Source organism: Propithecus coquereli, unplaced genomic scaffold, assembly GCF_000956105.1.
Source record: "Propithecus coquereli isolate 6110/MARCELLA unplaced genomic scaffold, Pcoq_1.0 Scaffold621, whole genome shotgun sequence".
Taxonomy (NCBI): Eukaryota; Metazoa; Chordata; class Mammalia; order Primates; family Indriidae; genus Propithecus; species Propithecus coquereli.
The window spans coordinates 747,077-760,737 of NW_012152186.1; the positions used below are offsets into that span (position 1 = coordinate 747,077).

At 68.8% G+C, this 13,661-nt stretch overlaps 2 protein-coding genes across 2 annotated transcripts; one reads left to right on the forward strand and one right to left on the reverse strand.

Moving 5' to 3' along the window:
* Positions 1–1,208: 1,208 nt before the first annotated feature.
* On the reverse strand, positions 1,209–2,994 carry RPUSD1 (RNA pseudouridylate synthase domain containing 1). Its single transcript, XM_012659577.1, has 5 exons — positions 2,812–2,994; positions 2,561–2,684; positions 2,294–2,396; positions 2,050–2,151; positions 1,209–1,663 (listed from the first exon to the last, which is right to left on the reverse strand). The coding sequence occupies exons 1-5, from the start codon at positions 2,991–2,993 to the stop codon at positions 1,236–1,238; spliced, it is 939 nt and encodes a 312-aa protein (XP_012515031.1). The 5' UTR covers position 2,994; the 3' UTR covers positions 1,209–1,235.
* Positions 2,995–3,931: 937 nt separating this feature from the next.
* CHTF18 (CTF18, chromosome transmission fidelity factor 18 homolog (S. cerevisiae)) lies at positions 3,932–13,033 on the forward strand. Its single transcript, XM_012659576.1, has 22 exons — positions 3,932–4,025; positions 4,405–4,599; positions 4,683–4,833; positions 5,009–5,177; positions 5,792–5,884; positions 5,968–6,020; positions 6,154–6,292; positions 6,824–7,033; positions 7,560–7,657; positions 7,915–8,038; positions 8,127–8,278; positions 8,369–8,462; positions 8,788–8,886; positions 8,967–9,097; positions 9,723–9,870; positions 10,611–10,835; positions 10,923–11,072; positions 11,157–11,287; positions 11,927–12,071; positions 12,186–12,314; positions 12,697–12,756; positions 12,826–13,033. The coding sequence occupies exons 1-22, from the start codon at positions 3,932–3,934 to the stop codon at positions 12,958–12,960; spliced, it is 2,925 nt and encodes a 974-aa protein (XP_012515030.1). The 3' UTR covers positions 12,961–13,033.
* Positions 13,034–13,661: the final 628 nt, after the last annotated feature.

A 13,661-nucleotide genomic window follows, 5' to 3' on the forward strand; every position in this document is an offset into this window, starting at 1 on the left:
GGACGTGCCCCGAGAGGGGCTGGCGGGTTTGAGGACTGGGCAGGGCTGGGTGTGCCGGGCACGCTGAGGGGCCAGGCTGAGACTGGCGGGGTGCTCCGGTGCTCGTGGCTGGGAGGGCTGGGGGTCCTCCGGGGCGAGCCGACCCGGCGGCTTCTGTCCTGAAGCCAGGGCTGCAAGGGGCTCAGCGCCCGGAGGAGGGGCAGGTCAGCTGCTAGGACCACGAGGACCCGGGTACAGGCACAGGGACTGCGTAGGGTCTGGGTGTCCAGACCTGTCCTCCAAAATCCCGGCTTCAGACACCCTCACGGTCTCTCTCAGAGCCAGTCACTGAGCATTTATTTCCAGTCCCCAGAGCCCAGTGTGGTCAGGTGGAGAAAGCGGGCCCCGGCCAGCCCACGGCTCCCAGGCTGGGTCTCTGAAGGCAGACACCCGCGACCAGTGGCTGTGGGAGCCAGGCAGGCGGTGACGTGGCAGGGGCTGCGGTGGGGGGCCTGCGAGACCCCGAAGCAGAAGCGGCACCAGCAGCGGGTCTGGAGGGGGCGCCCGTGGTGGGGCCTCAGCTGCTCCCGATGGATACCTGTGTGCCGAGGCAGAGCGCCGGCCCCAAGCTCAGGATCCAGTTACAGGTGGGCAGGGCCGAGGGCGAGTCCAGCAAAAGCAAAGGCACAGGCAGGTAGATCCCAGCCCGGCAGGGGCAGGGCGGGGTCTGCAGGAGGAGAGGCAGGGCAGGAGGGTCGGAGCAGAGCCTTCTGAACAGGGGGACTGGGGGAGGTCTGGGGCTGAGGCCCAGGTGAGAAGGCCTGAATGGCCCTTTCCAGCCCCTCTGAGGGGACAAGCACACCTGGGGACAAAGGCCAGCCCAGACCCTGGTTCTGCTCTTCCAGCAGGTGACTCTGGGCAGGTCCGTAAAACAGAAGCCCCTAGGTGAAGCTTCAGAGCTGGAAGCTGCTCCAGGAGGAAGGAAGGGCTTTGGTTCCCCCCTGGGGACGCTGGGAGGGGGCTCCAGGACAGGGCGTCAATCTCAGCCCAAAGTGCGCCAACCTCGCCAGAGATCACAGCTGCCTGGCGCCCCCTGCTGGCCCTTCCCACAGGCCTGGTTGGAGCAGCCTGGCGGCCGCGTCCTCCTCTACCTTGACCATGAGACGCCGCCTGCTCCGGATGGGCCCAGGGTTCTGCCGCACAGCCCCCAGCCCCAGGGGTCCCAGCCCGCCACCCCCGCCCCCCGCAGCCCAACATCAGTTGTCCGGTTCCAGCGTCCACTCTGACAGCCACTGCAGGCAGGAGGCCCGCTGTGCCTCGGTCTCGGGGGATTTGGTGCAGGGCGGTGGGGGCTGGCCCGGCCCAGGCAGGAGCGTGGGGGCGCTGCATGCCCCAGGGCCCCCATCCATGGGGTCAGGGTCGGGGGCAGCCCGCAAGGCCTGGAATAGCTGGTCAAGTGGCTGCACCAGGACGTGGGGGCTCCAGCAGGCGTCGAGGGCGGGCAGGAAGGGGTCCGGCGTGCAGGCCTCCACGCACTCGGCCCGCGTGGGGATGCGCAGGTAGAAGGCGTGCAGCATCATGCGGAAAGGCTGGTCCTCCCGGCCTGCGGCCTGCCCGTAGGTCAGGTCACCCACCACGGGGTGGCCGAGGGCACTGCAGTGCACTCGCAGCTGGTGTGTCCGGCCTGCGGGGCGGGGGGCCAGTCAGGCTCGGGGGGTGCTCCACACCCACACCCCCCACCCGCCTCGCGTGCCGGCCAGCAACCTCTCCCACGGCAGCCTCAGGGCCTCACGGCAATTGCTGGGGCGGGACCCTCCCTGTCCTCCGCTACAGGCGAGGCCATCAGCGCTCAGGACGGGGACTGCCGAGGGTCACCACTGGCCACAGCAGGGCCAGGGCGGCACCTGGTCTGGCTGCAGAACCCAGGCCAGCGAGACCCCCACACCAGGTGAGGGGCTGCGGGTCTCGGGGTGGAGGGTGCCGTTCTCAGCTGCACCTGGACACTACTCTGCCTCTGCGCCTCCGTTTCCTCTACTCGGTGACTTGGGCACTGCCCGCCCCCACACACACCTGTGAGAGGCTTCAGCAGCACTTTGGAGACAGGGTCACCCGCGTACAGCCCGTGTTCCAGGACCACCAGTTCCGTGAGGCTTGGCTTTGGATTCTCACAACCTGGGGAGCAAAGAAGTGCCTGGGGGTTAGCCGGGCCAGCACGGGCCCCAGCCAATCCCAACCCAAGACACCTGCCCGAGTCAGCCTTGCCCATGCGGGGTCCTGCTGGGCGACACGTGCCCTTGGCCCCCGCCTGCCATACCCTGCGTGCCCTCAATGCACATGGTGTGAGCCCGGCCTTCCGTGCTGTTCCTGCCAATGGCATAACTGATGGTCACCTGGCTGTCCTGGATGTGCCCCCGCACCTGCAAGACAGGGGGTCACACCCTGCTCATGGGGCCAGCCTACCACTGCCAGGGAGCCCACCTGACGTCCAGGCGGCCATGGGGTGCAGGGGGTAGCTCGGCGCCCAGGGGCCTGCCCCAGCAGGCTGGGAGTCCCGAGTTCCCTCCGCCCGCCCCAGACTTACTAGCGCCAAGTAAGCCTTGGTCACGCGGCGCTCCTTGAAGCACCTGTACGCGCTGCCTGCAGCCGCCTTGTTCAGGGCCACACACAGCGCCCCGCTGGTGGAGAAGTCCAGCTGGTGGCAGAACCTGTGGCGGGGCAGAGCATCAGCGGTGGCTGAGGTGGGGGGCGGTGGCCTTCATGGCGGTGTCCAGCATTTGAGCCACCGCTTGGACAGGCGCTGGCGAGAGGCCACCTCTTCCCTGCCCTGCGTACCTGAACCCGTAGCAGGTGTCAGGGTCAGCCAGCTCCGGGAAGCGGTGCCGCAGCTGCTTCTGCAGGGTCAGGGTCTCCTGCCACGTCTTGCTGTCGATGCGCAGGTCCCAGTGCTTGTTGACCACCAGGAAGTCGCCGCTGCGGTACACGATGGACAGGTTCTCCACGCTGCCCGGTTCCATGGCGGGCCTGCCACCCAGGGTGGGAGTGTGCGTGAGGGCATGGCGGCCCCCGGCCCAACGGCACAGACTTCACCCCCCAGGGCTCTGGCTGGAGCCACCAGGCAAGCGTGCTGCCGGGCAGCCCTGGCCCTCCATCCCTGAGGCCGGGCCCAGGCACCAGTGGGGTCAGCCTGGCTCTGGGTGACCATGAGGGGCCCTCCCTGACTGGGACCTGGCAGAGCAGCCTTGTCCTCCAGCCGCCCGCAGACCCTCCCAGCCAGTGCGAACGGTGACGAGGGCCTTCTCCGGAGTGGGCAGTGGCAGGGGCAGGGGCGGGGCTGCCGCACCCCCCAGGCCCCGCCTGCCTGGAGCGCCGGTGCCGGCGCAGGTGCCGGCTGGGCCCCCGCCCGCCCGCAGGCCCCACGCGGCGCCGCTCCCGGTGCCACCCGCGCCTCACTGAGTCCTGCGGGGCGACAGGCGTGTCGCGTGGGGCCCAGGCCCGGGCAGGCCCGGATCCACGCACGCCCTCCCCGCGCCCCTGCCCGCTCGGAGACCGACCTGCCGCCGCGCCGCGCCGCCGGGCTCCCCACGCCGCCCCCGGCCCCGGCTCCAGCCCCCGCGTTCCCGCTGAGACCCAGCGACCCGGCGACAGCAGCTCGGGACACGCAGCGCCGCTCCGGCCCGGCCAGTCCTGCGCGCGCAGCCCCGCCTCCGCCCCGCCCACGACCCGCCCCCGCCACGGACGGGTGGCTGTCCCGGCCAATGGCAAGTTCCCCGGAGCCCCGTTGCTCTGACTACCAGCAGGGACTCGGCCCCGCCCACCTCGCGCAGCCCCGCCCCCGCCCCGCTGACCAATGGCGAGCGCCGCTGGGCACGCCGGCCGCTGATTGGCGGCGCCGAAGCGCGCGGGGCGGGGCGGCGGCGGCGCGGGAGTCCGGAGCGGGCCCGGCGCGGCCGCCATGGAGGAGGACTACGAGTGGGAGCTGCGCGGCGTCGAGGATGACTTCCAACGCCAGTTCGCCGCCGAGCTCGAGGTGCTGGCCGAGCTGGAAGGTGGGCGCGGGCCCGGGGCGCAGCCTGGCTCGGTTGCGGTCCTGCCGCCGCCCCGGCCGCGAGGCCGCCCTGCGGGCCGCCCGGGGTCCCATCCGCCCCCGGGGTCCCTTCTGCGCCCGGGGTCCCTTCCGCCCGCGGAGTCCCGTCTGCGCCCGGGGCTCGGTCTCCTCTCCTGCACGGCGGGACCACGACCCCACCCTGGGCAGTCAGGGAGGGCTGCCCGGAGGAGGTGAGGCGCCAGGAGCCGGGCGACCAGGAGGACCGGCCTGGGAGATTGAGCCGGAGACCGGGGCCTGCGGCGCCGCCGTGGACTGACGTGCTGCCGGCCAGCGGAGCCTGGCTGTCCTGGAAGGCTGCTGTGACCTTTCTCTCCCTGCAGGGACGCCGACTCTGTCACCCTCCCGAGCCCCCCAGCCCACGGTGGGCCGGCCGCGGCTCACGTTCGAGGAGGCCATCGCCGGAGGGGACGCCACCACCCACCCCTCGCCCGCTGGATCTCCGGGGAAGAGCAAGGGCCGTGCCAGCAAGAGGCCACTGGATGCTGACTTCCAGAGGGATGGGCTCCTGCCCCCCAGTAGGTCCCCGGGATCACCTGGGCGCTTGGGGTGGTGCCAGGCTGGGAAAGAGCTTCCTGTTCCCTCCACGTATCTCTTGCAGCCCCTAAAATCAAACGGCGCAGGCTAGAGGTAGTCAAGAGACTGAACTTTAGGCCAGAGGAGACGGAGGAACCGCCACTGCCTGACTCCCCACCAAGGGACATCACCCCCCCTCCAAGTCCTGAGATCCCCACCAAGCTGTGGGGCGATGGGTGTGTGGCTTGGGGCACGGGTGTCCCCCCCCATGTGTCTAAGGGGGACTTGGAAGAATCCTGTTTCCTGAATGAGGCCTCGGGGTGGGGACCTGTGGGAAGACACCACAGCTGAGGGCAGATGCAGGCACCCCCGTCCTAGGGCGACAGGGACTGAGCCCTGGTCCCTGCCCAGGCCCTCAGACGCTGGTGCCGACGGGGCTCTCACACGGGCCTCACCAGCCGCCCGCAATCCCGTCCTGAGACGGCCCCCTGTCCTGGAGGACTACGTCAACGTGACGTCCACCTGTGGTGATCGGGCCTTCCTGGTGCTGCGTGAAGATCGCACGGGCACTGGGGTACAGGTAGGTGGGTGCTGTGCGGCCCACTGACAGGGCCGGCCTTGGCCTTCCTGTAGGGCGGGTGGGCCAACGACACCTAGAAAGGGTCCTGGGCCCCACGCCCCGGAAGGGGACGTCTGGTTTGCTGAAATCAGGTGACTTCCACACAGCTGGGGGCTGGGGAAGAGCGAAGCTGATTCGGGATGTGGCCTTAACGGACATGGCCTCTCTATCCCACCCCACTGTGCAGGCTGCTCGGTGCCCCATGCATGTGCCCTAAGGGCGGGGAGGCCCCTCCTCCCCTTCTCCCCTTTTCCCCTTCTCCCCTCCTCCCCTCCTTTCCTCCTTCCCCCTCCTCCCCTCCCTCCTCCCCTCCTCCCCTTCCTCCTCCCTCTCTTCCTCCCCTTCCTCCTCCCTCCCTTCTCCCCTCCCTTCCTTCTCCCCTCCCTTACCTTGGCATTGCTCCTCTGGGTGGCTTCCTTTCCTGGGGCCTCTGATCACACAGGTCTCTTCCACCTCCCTTGACTGGCTTATGTGGGGGAATCCCACCTGGGCCCTTGAGCACTACTGGGGGACCGTGGGTAACCCCACGGCCTAGACAGGGCCTAGAGGTGACCGTCATCCTGCCTTCCCCATAGAGCCCTCTCCTCGACATCCGCTGGCGAGGCCGCGGCCAGCTGGACCTGCTGGGTGTGTCCTTTGCGTCGCTGAAGGAGCAGGTCGACAGCGAGGTGGGGTTCCAGGGCTTTGCGGGAGGGGTAGTGTGGGGGTGACTGGCCGCCTGAGGCCTCCTGACCCCAGGTCTCGTGCACAGCGACGGCAGCGGCTGCTCCAGGAGGCCCAGTGGCTCTCAGACACCCTGCGCAGGTGACCTGGTGGGCCCTCCCGCCCCGGAGCCCTGTCTGGTTCTTGGACCAACGCCCATCTTATGTCCCATGGGGTTGTGGGTCAGCGTGGTCCCTGCCAGGGGTCTGGTGGCTCAGGACGTGATGCTCTCCAGCCTCGGGCCGGAGGCGGAGGAGGCCCAGCCCGCAGGGGCCCCTGAAGAGGAGCCAGTGGACGGCCAAGACGCCTCCCAGCAATGCCTGTGGGTAGACGAGTTTGCGCCCCAGCACTACACGGAGCTGCTCAGTGACGACGTGAGGTTTTGTTCGCACTCGAGTGTGACTGACTTTCCATTACCAGGAGGGAAGAACCTGGGCCCCAGCCGGTCCCAGCATTGCCAGCCCAGAGGGCTGGCTGTGGGCATGGATGGGGACCCTGGTCTGCCCCACCGAGTTGAGGCAGCGGTTGGTGACCGCACAGCCGGCAGGGTGGAGGTGGGGACGCCGTGCCCACCAGGGCCGTGCCCTCTGAAGCAGCTTTGTTCTCTCCTGGCACCCGGGCAGGGGAGCTGGGTCTGCACAGGGCTGCCTGCTGCTGGTCACCTGTGCCCTGCTGTGAGCTGGGCTGGGGGTCCGGGGCTTCCCCTGCCCTAAGTCTCGGTCCCCTTTCCTGTCCCCACTGTGGCGCTCACCAGCAGGGTGACCAGGGGCTGGCCACCCCCCGTGAGGCCCAGCATCTCTGTCTGTATCTCGGGGCCCACGGTAGCAGGTTCCCTGAGGGCAGGCCCAGGTCCTTGGTACCACGTTGGGCCGGGGTTCCCTCAGGCTGCGCCTCCCTCCCTGCAGTTCACCAACCGCTGCCTCCTCAAGTGGCTGAAACTGTGGGACCCGGTGGTGTTTGGCCACGAGAGGCCTGCCCGGAAGCCCAGGCCCAGCGCCGAGCCGGCCCGGGTCAGCAAGGAGGCTGCAGCCTCGGCCAAGTGGAAGAGCCACGAGCAGGTGGTGGAGGAGATGCTGGAGGCCGAGCTGGACCCGAGCCAGCGGCCCCGGCAGAAGGTGACCCCCCCCCACCCCCGCCGGCTGTGCTGCGGGTGCCGCGGAGCCTGAGGCTTTGCTCTTGGCAGCCGGTGCCATCGCAGCCTCTGGGGCCCACGAGGCACGTTTACCTTCTCTGGAGGCTACGGGCATGGTGACGCCTGGGTCTCGCTGTGAAGCGCTGCTGACACGAGTCGGAACTTAGACCTGTCCTAGCGATTCAGATGAAGCCGACACCCCTGCAGAGGCTCCGTGTCTCGCCAGGATGACCTGGGGGATGGCGGGTGGTTTCTCGGGGTCGGTCATACGGGTTCTTGCTGTATTCTTGTCCGGTTCCTGCGTAACTCGCTTCACACAGGTCTCTCTGTTCAGGAGCGCTGTCTGTGCACGTTTGCGTGGGTTTTGTTCCTGTTTGACACCAGGGGGGTGCAGGGAGAACACCCGGCAGCACGCGGCGTCGGGGCACAATTTTCAGCCCCTGGCTGCTGGGCCGGAGCTTCCTGGAGCCCCGCGTGTTGCAGCTCCTCCTCCTCTACCTGGGCCGCAGGTGGCATTGCTGTGTGGACCCCCGGGGCTGGGCAAGACCACTTTGGCTCACGTGATTGCACGGCACGCGGGGTATTCCGTGGTGGAGATGAACGCAAGGTGGGTGGGGCAGGAGGCCCGTCTCTGGTTCCTTGTCCGTCCGGACACGTTCACTGAGTTCGGGCTGCAGCCCCGAAACCTGAGCGAGGTTGTTCCTGTTTTCAGGGCAGGGCTGGGTGGGGCACGTCCTTGCTCGGGCCTCGCTGCACGTGGCAGCCGTATCCAGCCGGGGCTTCATGGTGTAGGCGGGACTCCAGCCGGGGGGCTGTCCCACCAGGGACAGCCCTGATGACCCCTCCTTGACCTCACTGCTCCAGTGATGACCGCAGCCCGGAGGCCTTCCGCGTGCGCATCGAGGCAGCCACGCAGATGGAGTCAGTGCTGGGCGCTGGTGGGAGGCCCAACTGCCTGGTCATCGATGAGATCGACGGGGCCCCCACGGTGGGCCTCCCTGGTGCCACGGGGAGGTGGGCAGGCGGCTGGCCAGGCACTGGGGCTTTGGCTCACTTTGCCCTCTGCACCTCCGCAGGCTGCCATCAACGTCCTCTTGAGTGTCCTGAACCGCAGGGGCCCACAGGAGGCGGAGCTGAGGGGCCCGGCCGCGCCTGTGGGTGGAGGCGGCCGGGGCCGCGCAGAGCGGGGACTTCTGACGAGGCCCATCATCTGCATCTGCAATGACCAGTGAGTGGCCGGCGGGAAGCACCCTGTGCCCCTGGGTGGTGCCCACCCTGGAGGTGCCCCCGGTGAGGGCGCTGCCGTCCCCTCCCTCAGGTTTGCGCCGTCACTGCGGCAGCTGAAGCAGCAGGCCTTCCTGCTCCACTTCCCGCCGACTCTGCCCTCGAGGCTGGTGCAGCGGCTGCAGGAGGTCAGCGGGCAGGGCCTGGGCCCGGCAAGCACACGGCCGCCTCTGAGGTGGGCTGTGGCCCCCCTCCCCCGGTGTCCCCAGCTGGCTCCGGACGTGGTGGTGATGGTGTTTGCACTGGCCCAGTCTCTGGTGGGGGGTGGCCCCAAGCAGGGCCAAGGCCGGTCCACGGACACTCACGGTCTTTGGCCCTGCGGGGCAAGGGCTGCTCCTCACCTGTCTGTAGGGAAAAGGGTGGTGGCCCGACAGGGGCTCTGAGCAGGGCCGTCCTGGCCAGGTGCCCTCAGAGCAGCAGCGGGAGGGTCAGCACCGGCACCCTCCCCTGCAGATCTCCCTGCGGCAGGGCGTGCGCGCTGACCCGGGCGCGCTGGCGGCCCTCTGCGAGAAAACTGACAATGACATCCGTGCCTGTGTCAACACTCTGCAGGTGGCTGGGCAGCGAGTGGGGATGTGGGGTTGGGGCTGGGCTCGGGGTCTCACCCCCTCTCACCCCCACTCCTCGTCCAGTTCCTGCACAGACAGGGCCGGCGGGAGCTCAGCGTGCGTGACGTGCAGACCACGCGTGTTGGCCTCAAGGACCAGCGCAAGGGGCTCTTCTCGGTGTGGCAGGAGGTCTTCCAGCTGCCTCGGGCCCAGAGGTGGGCAGCAGGCAGGCCGGGCCTGGACGGGCGTCTCTGTCCCAGAGCCCCAGGACGCGGACCTCGCGTGTGCAGCCAGCACCACCTGCACGGAGACCCAGCACTCGGCAGCCAGGGGCCGCCCCACCTGGCCTTCAAGGCTGTGCCTCGGCCTCCCTGGCCTGCCCGTCGGGCTCCCCAGCCCTTGTGGCTCAGGGCCTGGACAGGGGCCACCGGGGCGCCCTTGTGGGAATGGTGCCCCGACATTGCAAAGGCCCCCAGGGTGCAGCTCTGGCCTGGCCCCCATCTCTGCCACGTTGCGGTCTCTGGGCTGCGATCCTAGAGCTCCTGCCAGCCCAGGCAGGGCTGGGAGGCCTCAGGGGCAGGGAGCAGTCAGTGTCTGGGGAGGTACCCAGAGCCGCTCAGCCTCTGGGACGTGCTGTTCCCAGCCCGGTCCCCGAGGGCGACCTTCCCCGAGGGTCAGTCCAGGAGGGCCAGTCTAGGTCTGGGAGCTCTGCGGAGACCTCTTGGGTGACCCCAGAGCATTGTCAGCGCACAGACCCCAGGGTGCTGCTGGGAAGCAAAGTGGGCGGCGGGGCTGCCTGTGCCTTCACCAGGCCCACCCCAGCCCCCGCACCCCCCACAGGCGACGCGTGGGCCAGGACCCGGCCCTGTCCGCCCACATGCTTCGGCTCAGCCCCGGGGACACGGGCTCCCTGACCACGGCCTCACAGCGCTTCTACCACGTTCTGCACGTCGCCACCTCTGCCGGCGAGCACGAGAAGGTGGTCCAGGTACCTGCTCTGCTCTCCCGCAAGCATCGGCTGCGCCCTGTGCCCCACTGGAGGGACGGCGGCAGGAGACGCTGAGGGCTGAGTGGGAGGAGGCGGGAGTGGGGGTGGTGGGGATGGGCTCCAGGGAGGCTCTGAGGTGGCCTTGAGTAGTGGGGAGGGGTGAGCAGGGAGGCTGGGGAAGGCCAGAGGGTTCGGGGCCTGGATGGGTGGGGGAGGGGAGAGAGGGTGTCTGACCCAGGGATCAGTGCTTGGGGTGGAGCTTCTGCCACCCTGTGGCCAGGGAGGGGCTGGGTTCTGGTCCGAGCGTGCAGGTGGGGTGGGCTTTTGGCCTGAGCAGGGGCAGAGGTCCCCGGCACCCCCGCCTCACCCCTGGGGAAGCCCGGCCTAAGCTGCCTCTTGACTCTAAGCCGCTTTGGATTAGCGGCTGGGGATCCCGGCCGATCTGGAAATCCAGGGTGCAGAGGTGCCTGTGGTGCCGCCTCGGGGGTAGGATCCCACGCGGGGGGAGTGAGGCTCCGCGCCCTGACTGTGTGGAGGAGGGGCTGGGGCTGGACCCCTCTGGCTCCTGGAGGCTGGTGGGCGGTTCTCCCCTTGTCTTGGGGTCTTCGTCCCGCTGAGTGGGCGGTCAGGATGACCCTCCCGGCCCCCCAGGGCCCGTGGCGCTCACTTGCTGGTGTTTGCCACTGCCCCCAGACCCAGGCTTGGCGGGCCGCGGGACTGAGGCCTGCCCGCCGCCACAGGGTCTGTTCGACAACTTCCTGCGCTTGCGCCTGCGGGACTCCAGCCTGGGGGCCGTGTGCTCCGCCCTCGACTGGCTGGCCTTCGACGACCTGCTGGGGCAGGCCGCCCACCACGGCCAGAGCTTCCAGCTGCTGCGCTACCTGCCCTTCCTGCCCGTGGCCTTCCACGTGCTCTTCGCCCGCAGCCACGTGCCGAGGATCAGCTTCCCCAGCAGCCAGCAGGAGGTGCCCCCGACCCCCCGCCCAGGGTCTGGCCCAGGGTCCTGGACCCAAGGTCCCGAGTGACCTTGCCTGGTTCACCCTCTGCTTCAGGCCCAGAACCGGATCAGCCAGACAAGGAACCTGATCCAGACGCTGGTGTCGGGCATGGCGCCAGCCACGCGCAGCCAGGCTGCGCCCCAGTCCCTTGTCCTGGATGCCCTCTGCCTGCTCCTGGACATCCTCGCGCCCAAGCTGCGCCCCGTGAGTGCCAAGCCCCGAGGAGGGCTGGGGCTCCTGAGGGCAGACCCTGCCTTGCTCAGCCTCCCGCCTGCCGCCCCCGCCCAGGTGAGCACGCAGCTGTATGGTGCCCGCGAGAAGCAGCAGCTGGCCAGCCTCGTGGGCACGATGCTCGCCTACAGCCTCACCTACCGCCAGGAGCGCACGCCTGACGGGCAGTATGTCTACAGGCTGGAGCCGTGAGTCCCCGCGCCTGGCGGGCTTAGGCCTGGGGGCTGTGCGAGGGAGCCAGGCCCACACTGGGCCGGGAGTCTGGAAGCATGGTCTTGTCACCGTGTCCGGGAGTGGTCAGTCCAGTGTGGCCTGTGCTCAGGTGTCACTGTGAGACGGGAGTCACTGCCAGCTCCCCAGGTTGGGCACAGCCCTGAGACCTGTTTTATTGCAGAGCTTCTCCCAGCCTTCATGCCCCCCCAGGAGCAGTGCCCAGAGGCCCCATGAGCTGGGTGGCCCCATGAGTGACTAGCGCTCCCAGGGCTCTGTTTGCCACCCTGTGATGGTTGTGGGGGGCGGGGATACAGGGTGCAGCCCCGGAGCCGTGGCCTGAGGGTTCTGCTGCCCCGGCAGGGTCTCCCTGCTGTCTTATTCCTTCTCCTGCATCCTTGGGTAGGTTCTGTCGCCATCCCCACTATAGCTGGGGAAAACGAGGGTCGGGACATTTAAGCTCTGGCTGCCTCAGGGCTGGGGTGCTGCAGCGCTAAGACTCAGCCCCACGCTACCGCTGTCCAGCTGTGGTGTTTGGGGTTCGTGCGCCAGGTGGGCCCCCGGCCCATCCCTGCTGACCGGGTGCCCTGGTGTCCTGCCTCCCCTGCCCTGAGCAGGAACGTGGAGGAGGTCTGCCGCTTCCCAGAGCTGCCCGCCCGCAAGCCCCTCGCCTACCAGGCCAAGCAGCTCATCGCCCGGGAGATCGAGGTGGAGAAGATGCGGCGGGCAGAGGCTGTGTCCCGGGCTAGGAACAGCCCCCAGGTGAGCCTGCCTGGGCTCTTAGAACAGAGGGGGCCTGGGGAAGGGCCTGGGAGTGGATCCTGTCCCCGCTCTGGCCTTGCCCAGCCAGCCCTCCCTGTATCCTGCTCCCTGCAGGTGGACAGGAGCCCTGTGGGACCTGAGGGTCCGCTGGGAGGCAGTGGGGAGAAGGACGTGTGCCGACCTGCTCTGCGCAACCACGAGCAGCGGCTGGAGCACATCATGAAAGCAGTCCGGGAGGAGCAGGTGCAGGGGTGGGGCTGGGGCAGCCATGGAGGGGTGGGGCCAGAGCTGCAGGGGCGGGGCTTTGGGCCGGGCCATTGGCCGAGAGGGTGGGGCTGGCTCTGAGCCCTGGGGGCTGTCCTGAAGGTCTAGTTCCCTCCACCTAGCATGATGGTCCTCCTGGGCCTCAGTTTCCCATCTGGGCCGGAGAGCGGTCCTGATGGGGAACAGGTGGCTGTGAGGTGGTGAGGGATGTTGGGGTGCTGGCCTGAGCAGGGTCAGGAGAGGCTCTCAGTGGTGCTTGGGGCCCCTCCTCCCTGGGATGGCCCCTGGGTCCTCCCATCTGGCACCAGGGACCACACGGGGGTCTGTCCCACGAGCCTGATGGGCCCCTTCTCCCCGTCAGCCTGAGAGGGACTTCTTTGGACGTGTGGTCGTCAGGAGCGCGGCAGCCCCGAGGGCAGGTGTGTGTAGGGGCTGGGGGGCCTGGGGGCCTGGGGGTGGGCCAAGGAGCAACCATGTGTCCCCCGCAGAGGACGTGGCCCTGGAGAAGGACGCGGTGGAGCGGCGCATAGGCACGGCGGTGGGCAGGAGCGAGGTCTGGTTCCGCTTCAACGAGGGTGTCTCCAATGCCGTGCGGCGCAGCCTGTACATCCGGGACCTGCTGTAGCCCCAGGCCCGGGGGGTGACCCCACGGGGGCCCCTGGCGTTGCTTTGTCTCCACAGAAGACGAATGAAACACAGAGCCCTGGAGAAGTTTTATAAAAGCTGCGCCTTCACAGACTCGCTCTCCCAGCAGTCGGAGTCGGGGTGGGCGGGGCTCACAGGATGGCGCACTTGCCCTTCTCCACCCAGGGGTTGTTCTTCATCAGGTCGGGGTTCAGGAAGGGGTCCTTGGGGATCCCGTCCTCGATCCACTTGAGGAGCCTGCAGGCGGTGGGGAGGGTGAGTGGTGGGTGGGCGGCGGCACCTGCCCGGGGTGGGCTTGGCTCATGCAAACGAGCCTCGAGCCGGCAAGTGACATGCAAATGCCGCGGCGAGGCACTCACTCGGGGATGGTCTTGGAGGACATCTCCCTCTTGAAGGCCAGCTGGTACTTGAGGCTCTCCACCTCTTTCTTCATCTGGGGCACGTCCCACTCCTCCATGGCGTCGGGGGCTTCGGAAGTAGCCAGCCTGCTGCTGGAGGCCAGGGAGGAAGCAGCCACTGCCCCCAGGCGTCCCCTCCCCACCAGCCTGATTCCCCCAGACCAAGGGAGGGAGGAAGTCCTACCGCTGCCTGGGCAGGTCACCAGGGCCAGAGCACAGTCCCAAGAGGCCCCGCTAATGAGGCCTCACAGGCCTCCTCCCCCGTGGGGCTAGTTAGCTGCCG

Coding starts and splice junctions, on each gene's coding strand:
- RPUSD1 (XM_012659577.1), bottom strand. CDS start 2,993: ATGGAACCGGGCAGCGTGGAGAACCTGTCCATCGTGTACCGCAGCGGC. Junction 2,685..2,811: donor GACACCTGCTACGGGTTCAG/GTACGCAGGGCA, acceptor GCCCCGCCACAG/GTTCTGCCACCAGCTGGACT. Junction 2,397..2,560: donor CCAAGGCTTACTTGGCGCTA/GTAAGTCTGGGG, acceptor CCTGTCTTGCAG/GTGCGGGGGCACATCCAGGA.
- CHTF18 (XM_012659576.1), top strand. CDS start 3,932: ATGGAGGAGGACTACGAGTGGGAGCTGCGCGGCGTCGAGGATGACTTC. Junction 4,600..4,682: donor GGATGGGCTCCTGCCCCCCA/GTAGGTCCCCGG, acceptor TATCTCTTGCAG/CCCCTAAAATCAAACGGCGC. Junction 11,073..11,156: donor TCGCGCCCAAGCTGCGCCCC/GTGAGTGCCAAG, acceptor GCCCCCGCCCAG/GTGAGCACGCAGCTGTATGG.